At 34.8% G+C, this 13,142-nt stretch overlaps 1 protein-coding gene across 1 annotated transcript; it reads left to right on the forward strand.

The window, feature by feature from the left end:
* Positions 1-482: 482 nt before the first annotated feature.
* On the forward strand, positions 483-5,302 carry LOC108332678 (probable serine/threonine-protein kinase PBL6). Its single transcript, XM_017567992.1, has 9 exons — positions 483-633; positions 1,007-1,152; positions 1,415-1,509; positions 1,860-2,062; positions 2,771-3,400; positions 3,501-3,649; positions 3,975-4,190; positions 4,573-4,722; positions 4,943-5,302. The coding sequence occupies exons 1-9, from the start codon at positions 483-485 to the stop codon at positions 5,300-5,302; spliced, it is 2,100 nt and encodes a 699-aa protein (XP_017423481.1).
* Positions 5,303-13,142: the final 7,840 nt, after the last annotated feature.

The following is a 13,142-nucleotide window of genomic DNA, read 5'->3' on the forward strand; positions in this document are numbered from 1 at the left end:
CTCTCTTGAGCTCTGATGCATCGATCACCACCCTTATCCTCTTGAATTTTGTTTTAACTCACTTCTCTATAAGTATCAACATGTGTCAGAGAAAGAATAAGTTTGGAGAATTTGATATTCAATGTGTTTGATCTCAGAGGTCCCCTATTTTTTATGTTTTGATAGAATTACAATATACAAATATGTTCCTTTATAGTTCTCCTAAAACCCTTTGTTTTCTTGACTATGTTTGTTCTAATATATTAAATCCTTGTTGTATATATATAATATCAGTCCCTTATAGTTAGTAGCTGATGATTTTCTTTTCACTGTTTCATATATAAGAAATATTTGGTAAAAGTTTGAAGCAATGCTAGGCATTTAGTGTTAAATCCTCTGGTCTAGGAATTGTACAGCTCCACATAAAATTTCTACACACCTTTTTTTGTGTGTCTAAAAACTTGTTAGAAACTTCAAGAGGAAGTCTTTGAAGCACAAAAACGATGAGTGCAGAAACTCAGAGGGTAGTGGTGATCCAGGATGCATCAAGAGATGTTAGTTCAAAAGCTATCCTTGGAGCCCTGGAAAAGTTTTCTGTTAAAGCTGGAGATCAGCTTATAATTGTTGCTATCCTTGATTGGATTAGCAGTCCCAGTATGTTTTCTTTTCTTCCAAGAAAGCCTAGTAAGAATTCACTATAATTTCTTTGTGCCTTGCCTTATTTGGTTTAAGGAAAGTAGAAAGTTAAAGAAAAGATTTGAAAGGAAAGAAATTAGAGAGACCAAAAGTTGTAGGATCCATATTTTTTTTTCTTACCATGTTTTTACTATTGAAAATGCATTAAGTTTCACATTGGATAAAAACGAAAAATTTGAACATCATATAAGAATCAAGACTCATAAACTCATAGTTTTAGGTTGAAAGTGATGTTAAAATAGATAAAGTAAAGTCAAATTTTGAATCAGCCATTTTACTTACTAATTGTAATTGATGTTGCTGACTTATTTTTCACTTTTCTTCTCTTTAGTGGGTTACATGGTCAGAGTTGATTCCAGTTCAATGATGATTTCAACAAACCAGAAAATAATTGGAAAATGGCATACCAAAAAAAAGAAAGAATATCTCATGAACGAGAACATCAAGGAGATTTCCAACTACTGTAAATTGAATGAGGTTAGCACAATCCATATACTTAACATACATTACTGAAATATCAAATAAGTATAGATAACACTTAACACAGTTAGAAAAGGGATTTGACAAGAAGTAGAGCAGAAAATGTATATACATATTTTGTGGTTTATTAACATCAATACGAATGTTTTATACATGTTCCCTTGTACAGATAATGATCTTGCGGATAAACTGAACAGACCTTTACACTGTTTAAGGAGAAATGGTTAATGAAACTTTTCTTTGGAATGATGTTTCACAGATTGGATTCCAAATTGAAGTGCTTGTAGGACCTACTGCAGAGGTTGCCTCTACTGCTGCCAAGGATTTTCAGGCCACAAGTTTGATTTTATTTAGGTATGCTGCATATCGTTTTTTCTTGCTCTACAACGAACTTAAGAGGGAATTGAACATGTTTAGAGAACAAACACAAAATGTAAAAAAATTTCCCACTCTGAGCAGAAAAAGATGATGTCTAGGACCAAAATATAGGATCTTTCACTATTTTTCATCTTTTCTGAACTTAGTTATGCAGATTTATTTAAGCTGAACCTTGCACAACTGTTAATTTAAGGCCACTGTTAAGGAGAAATAGTTTCTCTAACAAAACCAGAAACTAGCTTATGATATCAAACTATCCAAAGACCACTTATGCAATGTTATTTGTATAAATTGTGTTAACGTTATAGCATTTTGCCTCACTGCAGACAGATCCACAAAGATATGAAGTATTTCATGCGCCGGCATCCTTGTGGCATGTATAGGATAACAAGTGACAATTCAATTGAGAGGTTGAAAGATCCAAAATCAACATCCAGCACCAAATCACTTGTTGACAGGCAAGAAAATGTAAGCTATAAAGAAATGTTTCCAGGAAGTGAAGAGGAAGAACGTTCTCTTCAGAGTGAGTATTTCTTTTGGCATAACAATACTGTCTAAATATACAAATATATAGATTAATATTTCTATATTGTCATAGACAGGTTATGTTTTTTCTCTCTATTTCCCAAAACATAGTAGAAACAAATTGGAAAGGATAACAAACCTCATACAAAAATATCTTCAAAACCCCACCTATAATGTCAAAAACTTCTAATTAGATGAGTTGTAATAATATATTTCCATTTTGGTGTTGACTGGACCAATTTTCATCACTTCTCAAATCTATAGAAATTTAAAGTCATGTAGTGAAAATCCTTGCCATAAACACAAGGAATCCTGGCGTTCTTCCAAACCCTATCTGTCAAAAAACTGCAAATATATCAAATAGTGGTCAAACGCTTTATGATAATTAAAGAAAGATGGTCAATATATGTTAACTTTGAATAGATAGTCTTTTGCTCAATCAATACTATCTACTTCCATTTCACATAGTGAAGATTCTCAATTTTTACTCAAGAATCATGCAAACAAAAATTATGGTGCAAGTTTATCATTGTTGAGTTTTTGTTGAGGTAATAGTTAGTCACATTAACAAACGCTTGCTACATTCACTGCTAAATAAAACAGCTAAAGAACTTGAGTACAATCTCCATTAATTCAATGATGTGTGGTACTACTTAAATCCTATACATCTCTTTTTGATGATTAAATTGTACACCTGACTGATCAATGTTACATCAAGCAGTGTCCAGGTCTTCATCAAGTGATATGTTGACATCAACTGGAGCCTCAAGTCAGTGGAGTACAGAAGTCTCCAATTCTAGTTTTGGAAGCTTCCGGTATGGCCATCAACACCAAGAGGGAAATTTCTATTCAAATATAGAACAAGAAACAGCAGGAAACCGATCACTATTTCACATTTCGGAGAATGAAGAAATGAACCAATCGGAAGTAGATAAAAAAGAGAAACACGGTAGAAATACTGAAAAATCTCATATGGAGGAAGAATTTACAAATCCACTTTGTTCTGTGTGCAATAATCGACGACCAAAAGTTGGATTGCAGATAGATTTCACTTATGCAGAGCTCTTTGCTGCTACAAAAGGATTTTCTCCCAACAACTTTCTGTCAGAAGGAGGATTTGGATCTGTCTACAAAGGACTGCTTAATGGAATGAAGATTGCTGTCAAGCAACATAAAAATGCAGGTTTCCAAGGAGAGAAGGAGTTTAAGTCCGAAGTGAATTTACTTAGCAAAGCAAGACATGAGAATGTGGTTGTGCTGCTAGGTTCATGCTCAGAAGGAACTAATAGGCTTCTTGTGTATGAATATGTTTGCAATGGTTCACTAGACCAACATCTATCAGGTAAGAAATCAGGATTTAACTTTAGTATTTTTTTGTTTCTTCTTATGTTATTCTTGATACAGCATTTTATAAGAAACTAACTTTTGTTATATTGATGTAGAACATTCTCGCTCACCTCTTAGTTGGGAAGATAGGATCAATATAGCAATTGGAGCTGCCAAAGGCTTACTATACTTACACAAGAATAAAATGATACACAGAGATGTGAGACCAAATAATATCCTTATAACACATGATCATCATCCATTGGTAATGCACCAAGTCCTGAATCTACACATATTTCACTCATATGATACTAGCTACAAAATGACATATATTCAAATTTGCAAATAGCAATGATGCATCCAGGACTGCTTTGTAGGATATTAGTCCAGAGCATTGACAATGTTCAATTGTTGAATAATGGTGAAACGTTTAAGAATGAAGACTTATAGGCAGTACTTAATGCATTTGTGCAAATGAGAAAGAAAAATGATATGATAGCCAGAGAGCACTGTATAAGCTCACTGTTAATTCCATTAAGAAACTGAGCTTGATTGAAACTAACATTTTTCTTTCCTGGTGGATTTTTTAGATAGGAGACTTTGGATTAGCAAGAAGTCAAAATGAAGACTCGATACACTCAACCGAAGTTGTTGGAACTTTGGGGTACTTGGCACCAGAATATGCAGAACATGGGAAAGTGTCTAGCAAAACAGATGTATACTCTTTTGGAGTGGTTCTACTGCAGCTAATAACAGGAATGAGAACTACAGATAAAAGACTTGGAGGAAGAAGTCTTGTGGGATGGGTAACAATCTAAAGGCTATGAAATTTCAAAGTATCTTAATTTTCTAGTACTACCTCAGCTCATCAAAGCATCAACATGATGCAAATAAATTTCACGGATATGCTAAAATCTTTGTCCCTTTTGAATCTTTTCTTACAATCATTTAAGACACTATTTAGGCAGAATCGGTAGTTCAGTTATTCTAATTTGTATTTTTTTCAGTTGACCTTTAAGTACATACATGAACACAATCAACTACTATTGATAATGTTCTTTCTATTTTGACTTTATAGAAGTGTTGGGCCTGATTTATAAGTTTTAACTCCAACACTCAGATGAATAGACATAACTAAGTAATCCTAATAAGTTTGTCAATTAATATCCAAAAGAAATTTTCTTGCAGGCAAGGCCACTTTTAAAAGAGAGGAACTATCCAGATTTAATTGATGAAAGGATCATTAAGGCTCATGATGTTCATCAACTATTTTGGATGGTTCGAATAGCTGAGAAATGTCTAAGCAGAGAGCCTCAAAGGAGACTAAATATGATTCAGGTAGGCTACAATTTTGGAAATTGTCTTCTTTTTATATTACTTATAGCTTTGAAATTTTTTTGAGATATCCAAAGAATATATATTAGAGACAGTGCTAGATTAAATGAAAAACAATCATATATTGTTTTTCCTAACATTCATGATCAACTTGATAAAATGCATGAGAAGATTCTAAGGTGATGCTTTTTTATTTTACTTGACTTCATATTTGTTACTACAGGTTGTTGATGCTTTGACTGACATTGTGGAAGGCAGAACATGTGACAGCATCTTAAGAGATTACTCCCCAGCAAGGTCAGATTCGATTTATAGTGCATCAGAGTCTGACGAATCTGAAGATGAAATGAAGGAATCCTTCAAGTGCGAAGATGAATCACCAACTCGCAGTTCAGAATTCATAGATAGTAATAGCACATGTCAGATGATGCACATGAATTTAAGACAGCCACCATCTCCTCCAATTCAGAGCGTCTCTCTAAGTAGCTCAAGCTCGCATTATTCTCATGATGAGTCAACTAGTGATGGTGAAGCATTACAAATATCAAAATCCAATGAGGGTAGCTCAATTTTTAGATGCTAGGCATTATATATAGCTGAAATAAGGGACAATATTTCAGTTTAGTTCCTTGAGATGAATAAAGTTTCCACTTATTAAAGTGGTTGTTTTGTGTTAGAAATAATTATATAAATAATATTTGTATGAATTTACCATAGTTTGTAATGACAAGGGTCACAAAGCAAAATATCGTTTCACAAAAAACTCTCAGTATTATTATGCTTCATTTTCTCTCATCAGGAATGAAGGTCACTCCATAATGATAGTAACTATAGAGACAAGACAGAGAAGAAAAACAGAATGTAACAAACACCCTCTTTTTTCCTTTTCGTCTCAGATTTATATAACCACTTCCACCTCACACATAATCTTTCATACCTACATTGGGCCTCTCATCCTTGCACTTTTTTTGTTGCTCATTATAGGATTACTTGACATCTGTCCATTTTTCCTAACAGAATTATTCTCCTCTAGATTCTTTTCCTGAATTTCCCTTGTGTTATTACCACTTGTGGCTGTACCTTTCCCATTAAAATCAACTTTGCCCTCAAGGTTGAAGTTAGGATAAGTGTTTTGCACATAAGAAAGATCCTCCCAAGTAACATGTTCTACACCGATACCGTCCCAATGTACCAAAACCTGAGGAATATGTTGGCCTCCTTGCATAATAACTCTAGATTGCAAAATCTCATGTGGCTATAATATAAGACCTTGGTCATTAGTAACTAGAGGAAGTGGAATATATGATTTTTTATGAACACAGTGGCATGGTTTCAACTCCGACACATGAAAAACGGGATGAATGCAAGCAGTTGAAGGCAACAACAATTTGAAAGCCATCGTACCAATATATTGGATAATAGGAAAAGTATTATACCAAAATTCTGTCCAAGGTAACAATTTCAGCCACATCTTTGGATTGTCATAAACAAAACAACATAAGTACAATTCCAAACAACGATTGACAGCTTCAGATTGGGGATGGTATGCGGTGCTCATGGCTGAAAAATTGCCACTCAACCAGAAGAGTTGTTTCAAAACTGAGTCATAAAAACTTTGTCTCTATCCGATACAATAGACTTGGGAAATCCATGCAATTTCACCTCTGTCTGCATGAACAATTCATCCACTTGCACACTATTGTAATTGGCTTTTAGAGGAGAAAAATGGGATACTTAGAAAGTCTATCAACCACTACCATGATCACTGTAAACCCACAAGCATTGGATAGTCCCGTAATGAAATCGATTGCGATATCATCCCATATTTGTGCTGGAATGGGAAGATGATGCAACAACCCTGAAGGTAATGTATTGGAAGACTTATCATGTTCACAAATGAGACATTTCTTAACAAAATTAGCTATGCAGACCTTGCTAGTGAAATTGTGCAGCAATCCAATATACAGTTTGTGCAACACCCAAATTTCCGCCGAGTGGGGAAGAGTAAAATTCATATAATATGTGCTGAATCAAGTCATGATTCCTAGGAAGGGATACCCTTGCGACATAACTCACAGATGTTGTGTAATTTCATATTCGCTGTAATCGCATCACATAATACGGGTAGAATTGTCAATTTTGGTTGAGGCCATGTCATGAAAAATGATCTAGATAAAGCATCTACTGCCAAATTGGCCTTCCTTGATTTATACTCGATAGTAAAGTCGTTGTTGGAGAAATAATGTTGAACATTTCATGCATACATGGTGTATGTAAGTTTTTTAATTGTTATTTAACAATTTATATGTTATTATTATTATTACTTTTTAATAAATATACTTAACTTTATTGTTATAGGTACATGGACACCATCGTAGTGGAACAAGGTCGGGCAACAATGTATGGCTTTCTTGAACTTCAGACCATTCAACCATCTGGAAACACATTAGATTCCAGACTATTATATATGCAAACATGGATGACTGAGTCTAAAAGAGAGTTGTATATCGTGTTATACATTGATGCGTATGTGTTTCTCAATATTGTTAACTTTTATCAAAATTTAATCAATAAACTCACTAGTTGTTGGTACATGATAGGGGCCATTGGCAAATGATGGTGAATAAGACTCTTCTAATCTGTCCTAATTAAGAACTTGTGCCCCAAAAGGTAATGTTTGAATTTTGCTATTTGTAAGATCCTTGAAAATATTTGTAAGTTAAATACTAGATAAAAAAAAGTGAATAGTAAATTGTGAATAGTAAAAAAAAATATATTTTTGGAAAGGATAAGTGTTCCACGTAGCTTTGAGATCAGAATTCATCAAATTGCAAATAAAAAATTATTTTTGTAATAGTAAAATGAATAAAAAAAACGAATAGTTAAAATGAATAGTAAAAAATGAATAGTAAATTTTTTTGCTATAAATAACCAAGGGGGGGAGACTGAAAATTTACACCAAAGAACTTAGAAAATTTTTGAGAGAAGAGAGTTGGAAGAATTTCTAATTTCAAAGGGGATATTCTGGAAGTTTTCAGAGAGCGAGGAGATTAAGTCTGTAATAGAGGTAAGGGAAGCCACTCTTATACTTTGCTTTTCTTTAATCCTAAATCTTGAATATGTAGTATTTTGTTGTTGTATGGTCTTGAATTTTGAATGAGAACATTTATTTGTTTCTTTTGTACTTTTGGAAGGACGAGAAGTTGTCTAACCGGCTCTACCAGATTCAACTTCTTGTTTCCCCAAAGCTTTGGTTGTTTCTTATATCTTTATATTGTATTTTTGGAAGGACAAGAAGTTGTCTAACCGACTCTGCCAGATTCAACTTCTTGTTTCCCCAAAGCTTTTGTTGTTTCTTATATCTTTATATTGTATTTTTGGAAAGACGAGAAGTTGTCTAACCGGCTCTGCCAGATTCAACTTCTTGTTTCCCCTTACCTGTTATTTCTTATTTATATTGTATTTTTGGAAGGATGTCAAGTTGTCTAACCGGCTCTGCCAGATTCAACTTCTTGTTTTCCCAGAAATTTTATTATTTTATATATTCTTTTTATTGCATCTTTCTGGAAGGATGAGAAGCTGTCTAACTGGTTCTGCCAAATTCAATTTCTTGTTTCCCCTGAATTTTTATATTAATATTATTTTGATGGTAAGGGCAACTAATTATTTTTGTATGAATTTATATACAAACGAATGTTGAACTAGTGTTCTCTTGCGAAACTGTTTTATGACTTTTATTATATTAGGTGTTATAACTGAAACTGTTAAATTGTACATGTTGTGATGAATTTAATCTGTTTTGAATGAGTTTGTTGGCTGAAATTGATCTTGTTGGAAGGTCTGGAGTAAGGGTTCTGTAATAGCTTGTATATGGGTATTAAATAGATGTACAGATACTGTTTGAGGTTGTTGTGAGAGGAAGTAAAAATATTAAAATTAGGCATTTTAGATTTAAAGCATAAGAGAACAAGGTAGATAATTTAAATAAATAAATTGTTAATCATTGAGGGCCTCCCTTTGTTGATAGGATAGAGGAACCTTAAAAACCTGAGTTGGCACATCCCTGATCATAGAGCAGCCCTGGCCTGGTCCAATCAGTTGTGACTAGTCATATGTGCTGGCGTCGAAGGTGAGTTTGATGCGTTCAAACATCTGGGTCCTCTCCGGTGACCAATTGGGGTAAAGAAAGATCTCTACTAGGATGAAAATAAAATAAAACAAGTTGATTGTAGATGCATAAAGTTATCATGGTAAAAACTTCATATATATTTTATTTATCGTTACATTGAGCTCAGACTTTAATATGTAGTTGCTAAGATATGTTGAAGTGTTTTGACTGATCTATGATCTTTGATTGGTGAAAATATGTTGAGTTATACTCGTTATGGTCAAAATGAGTTTATAATATGAAGTATGATATCTGGCAATATGTTTAACTTATTGACACCAAAATAGGTTATTGTCAAATTATGATTAGAGAATGAACATGATTGAGTTATGTGGATAAGAGGTTATGAATTGTTGATTTGATGAAATGTTGGAGTGGATAAGAGGGTATGAAATGTTGATTTGATGAAATTTTGGAGTGGATATAAGAAATCATTGCTTATGAAATGATGTTTACTACGGGGAGTAGTATGTTCGGTTTATACCATGAGAGCTTGATATGAGCAAAGTAACACCTGAGGTTTATGAAAGCAGGCAGAAAGTGGTCTGACCATAAGGATTCAGAAAGTAAGACATAGTATACAGGTGAGGCTTAAGGAAGCAGGCAGAGAGCGGTCTGACCATAAGGCTTCGTGAGTAAGCATGGTACACTTGTAAGTCCCTACTTTGCCCTTATCCAAAACTGAATATACATCTGTGCATACCAATTATTTAATACAAAAATAATTTTAAATGCCACGTAACCAATACTGTAACGGCTGTTTGTCCAAATTAACGGCAGGCCTGTAATTGATTCAATTTTACAAAAAAAAAGGACTCAATTGATACGCCGAAAATGAAGAGGACCTATTTGAAATTCATGACCAAAATAGGGACCTACGGAGACATTAAACCGTTTATGAAAATGAGGAAGATGATTTTGATAATGATGAATTAATGACATCGGGATAATGATATTTTAGCAATTGCAGAAATACATGATTGAAATATTTTTATTACAAGTTTAATGATTTATATGATATGATTGACTTACCCTTATTTTTTTGTGCTATGATCATATAACTCATGTGATATGTGAATAGATAATGTTGCAGATGCGGTTGAAAAAGCTTAAAGATGAGAGAGATGCGGGGAAAAACTTTCAGGGGTATTTTGTAAAAAGAATAAATTTGTATTGGAAAAATTATGTTGTGTAAAACTTAAAAGTTGAAATTTCGAATTTATGTTAAGTGGTGAAGACTATATTGTTTGAAGGTTGTAAGTTTGGTATTGTACTTTGGGAGAATTAAAATAAAGTTTGATTGTTTATAGAAGATATCAAATTAATTTAGTCTCTACTAACAGTAATACCCTTTAAAATATTAGGGTGTTACAATTTTGGTATCAGAGCAATGGTTTTCGAAAATATTTTGGGACTCTGGGGAGTGAAATTATTATTCTTAGTAAAATTATTAATGGTTTATGATGAAAATGACTATTTGAGGAAATTGATATCATATGCTAAATTGTATTGTTATCTTTTTGAAGACATCATTTAAAACTCGACAAAGATGCAGCAACAACAAGTTGATCAAGTACCTCAAAATCATTCTAGCTTGAATGACTTCTTAAGGCATGATCCAACTAAATTTAATGGGGAGGCTACTCCTGATGAGGCTGACTCTTGGCTAAGGCAAAATGAGAAGATTTTCTGGGTAATAACTTGCTCAGAAGAACAAAAATTAACTTATGCATAATTTCTTTTGGTGGGTGAGGCTGAATATTGGTGGGAAAGTATGCAACAATTGATGACGATTCGTGGTGAGGTTGTGAATTGGGAGAACTTTAAGATAAGGTTCCTGGAAAAATATTTTCCAAATAGTGCAAAATTTGCAAGGGAGGCAGAGTTTCTGACCTTACAACAAAGAAGGCTATCAGTACAAGAGTACGTAGTAAAATTTAATTATCTCTCAAGATTTTATACTCAGAATATCATAGAAGAACGGAGATGTCGAAAATTCGAGGGAGGACTAAGGCATGAACTGAAGAAGGTACTTATGCCATTGGAAATACAAGAGTTTCCAGCATTGGTAGAGAAAGCTAGAATGATAGAATTGTTAGAGTTTGATCCAAGTAGAGTTTCCAGACTTGCAAAGGGAGAATCTTCAATAAAATTCAACAAAAAGCCTTATGAAAAACCACAATTATCGTATCGAGGAACAGTGAAGTGTTTTGAGTGTGGAGGAGCACATTTCAGACGTGACTGCCCTAAACTTATTGGAGAAAAAGTTGAAGGGAAGAGATGTTTCATCTGCAATGATCCGGGACACTTTGCTCATGTTTGTCCAAAGAAAAAGAAGGTGGGTGAACCACAACAACAAGATTCTGCTGAAGTAAAGCCCCGGGCAACAGGAAGAGTATTCGCAATGTCTGTAGAAGAGGCTAATAAGCCAGGTACATTAATCTTACACACCTGTATGTTGTTAGGAGAATGCGTATATGTTTTGTTTGACTCTGGAGCCACACACTCCTTTATATTCCTAGCATGTTTAGAAAGACTCGGATTACCGATGCTTGATCTAGGGTGTGAATTAGTAGTTTCTACACCAGCATCGGGACCAGTTGCGACCAGTTCAGTCTGTGTCGGATGCCCGATCCAAATTGCAGGACGCAAGTTCAAAGTGAACTTGATCTGCTTACCCCTTCAAAATCTAGACATTATTTTGGGAATGGATTGGTTGACTGCCAATCACGTTCTTATTGATTGTGGGAAACAAAAGATAGAGTTTCTAAATTTGAACGATTTAGAACTAAGCTCAACTCGAGTCGCTGCGAAGGATATCAAAGATGGAGCTACCTGCTATGTGGTGTTAGCTCAGGAGAAAAGAGAGAATACTGAAGAACAAATCATCGGAATACCTGTGGTAGAAGAATATGTTGATGTTTTTCCAGAAGAAGTGTCAGGTTTACCACCTAGTCGAGAGATCGATTTCACAATAGATCTAGTGCCCGGAGCTGGCCCGGTTTCTATGGCTCCATACAGAATGGCTACTGCCGAACTAGCAGAGTTGAAAAAGCAAATCGAAGATCTGTTGGAGAAGAAGTTTATCCGTCCAAGTGTGTCTCCATGGGGAGCTCCTGTATTGCTAGTGAAGAAGAAGGATGGAAGTTCAAGGTTGTGCGTGGATTATCGACAGTTGAACAAGGTTACAATAAAGAACAAATATCCTTTGCCAAGAATCGATGATCTATTAGATCAGTTGAGAGGAGCAGAGGTGTTTTCAAAAATTGATCTCAGATCTGGGTACCATCAGATTCTTGTCAAGACGCAAGATGTACAAAAGACGGCTTTCAGATCTCGCTACGGACACTTTGAGTACGTAGTAATGCCATTTGGCGTGACGAATGCTCCAACGATTTTTATGGACTACATGAACAGAATATTTCGGTCATGTTTAGATAAGTTCGTGGTAGTATTTATAGATGATATTCTTATCTATTCAGAGAATAAGGAAAAGCATGCAGAACACTTGAGGGTGGCGTTGGAAATTTTGAGAAAACATCAACTGTATGGGAAACTGTCAAAGCGTGAGTTCTGGATAGAGAAAGTACAATTTTTGGGTCATGTGATTTCTGCTCAAGGAATCTCAGTGGATCCAGCAAAAGTGGAAGCTGTGCTAAAGTGGGAGCGGCCGAAAACTATAACTGAAGTACGAAGTTTTGTAGGATTAGCCGGTTATTACCGACGTTTTGTCGAAGGGTTTTCCAAGATTGTAGGTCCTCTAACTCAGTTAACTCGTAAAGATCAACCATTTCTGTGGACTAACAAGTGCGAAGCCAGTTTTGAAGATATGAAGCAACGACTAACGTCAGCACCAGTATTAATCATTCCAGACTCTAGCAAATCTTTTGAGGTGTACTGCGATGCGTCATATCAAGGATTGGGGTGCGTTCTAATGCAAGGAAGGAGACCTGTAGCTTATGCATCTAGGCAGCTAAAGGCGCATGAGAAGAACTACCCAACGCATGAGATAGAACTTACAGCAGTAGTATTTGCATTAAAGACATGGAGACACTACCTCTATGGGGCAAGTTTCTAAGTTTTTAGTGACCATAAGAGTCTAAAGTATTTGTTCGATCAAAAGGAGCTGAACATGCGACAAAGAAGATGGATGGAATATATGAAGGACTATGACTTCGAGCTTTTATATCACCCAGGAAAAGCCAATGTGGTGGCAGATGCATTGAGTAGGAGACAAGCTCAGATAACAACAATG

This window comes from Vigna angularis, chromosome 11 (assembly GCF_016808095.1).
Source record: "Vigna angularis cultivar LongXiaoDou No.4 chromosome 11, ASM1680809v1, whole genome shotgun sequence".
Classification (NCBI taxonomy): Eukaryota; Viridiplantae; Streptophyta; class Magnoliopsida; order Fabales; family Fabaceae; genus Vigna; species Vigna angularis.

Bases quoted from the DNA above. Each gene is read 5' to 3' on its own strand.
- LOC108332678 (XM_017567992.1), top strand. From the start codon at position 483: ATGAGTGCAGAAACTCAGAGGGTAGTGGTGATCCAGGATGCATCAAGA. The intron at 1,153-1,414 runs GTTAGCACAATC...GATGTTTCACAG, and splicing joins ACTACTGTAAATTGAATGAG to ATTGGATTCCAAATTGAAGT. The intron at 4,191-4,572 runs GTAACAATCTAA...ATTTTCTTGCAG, and splicing joins GAAGAAGTCTTGTGGGATGG to GCAAGGCCACTTTTAAAAGA.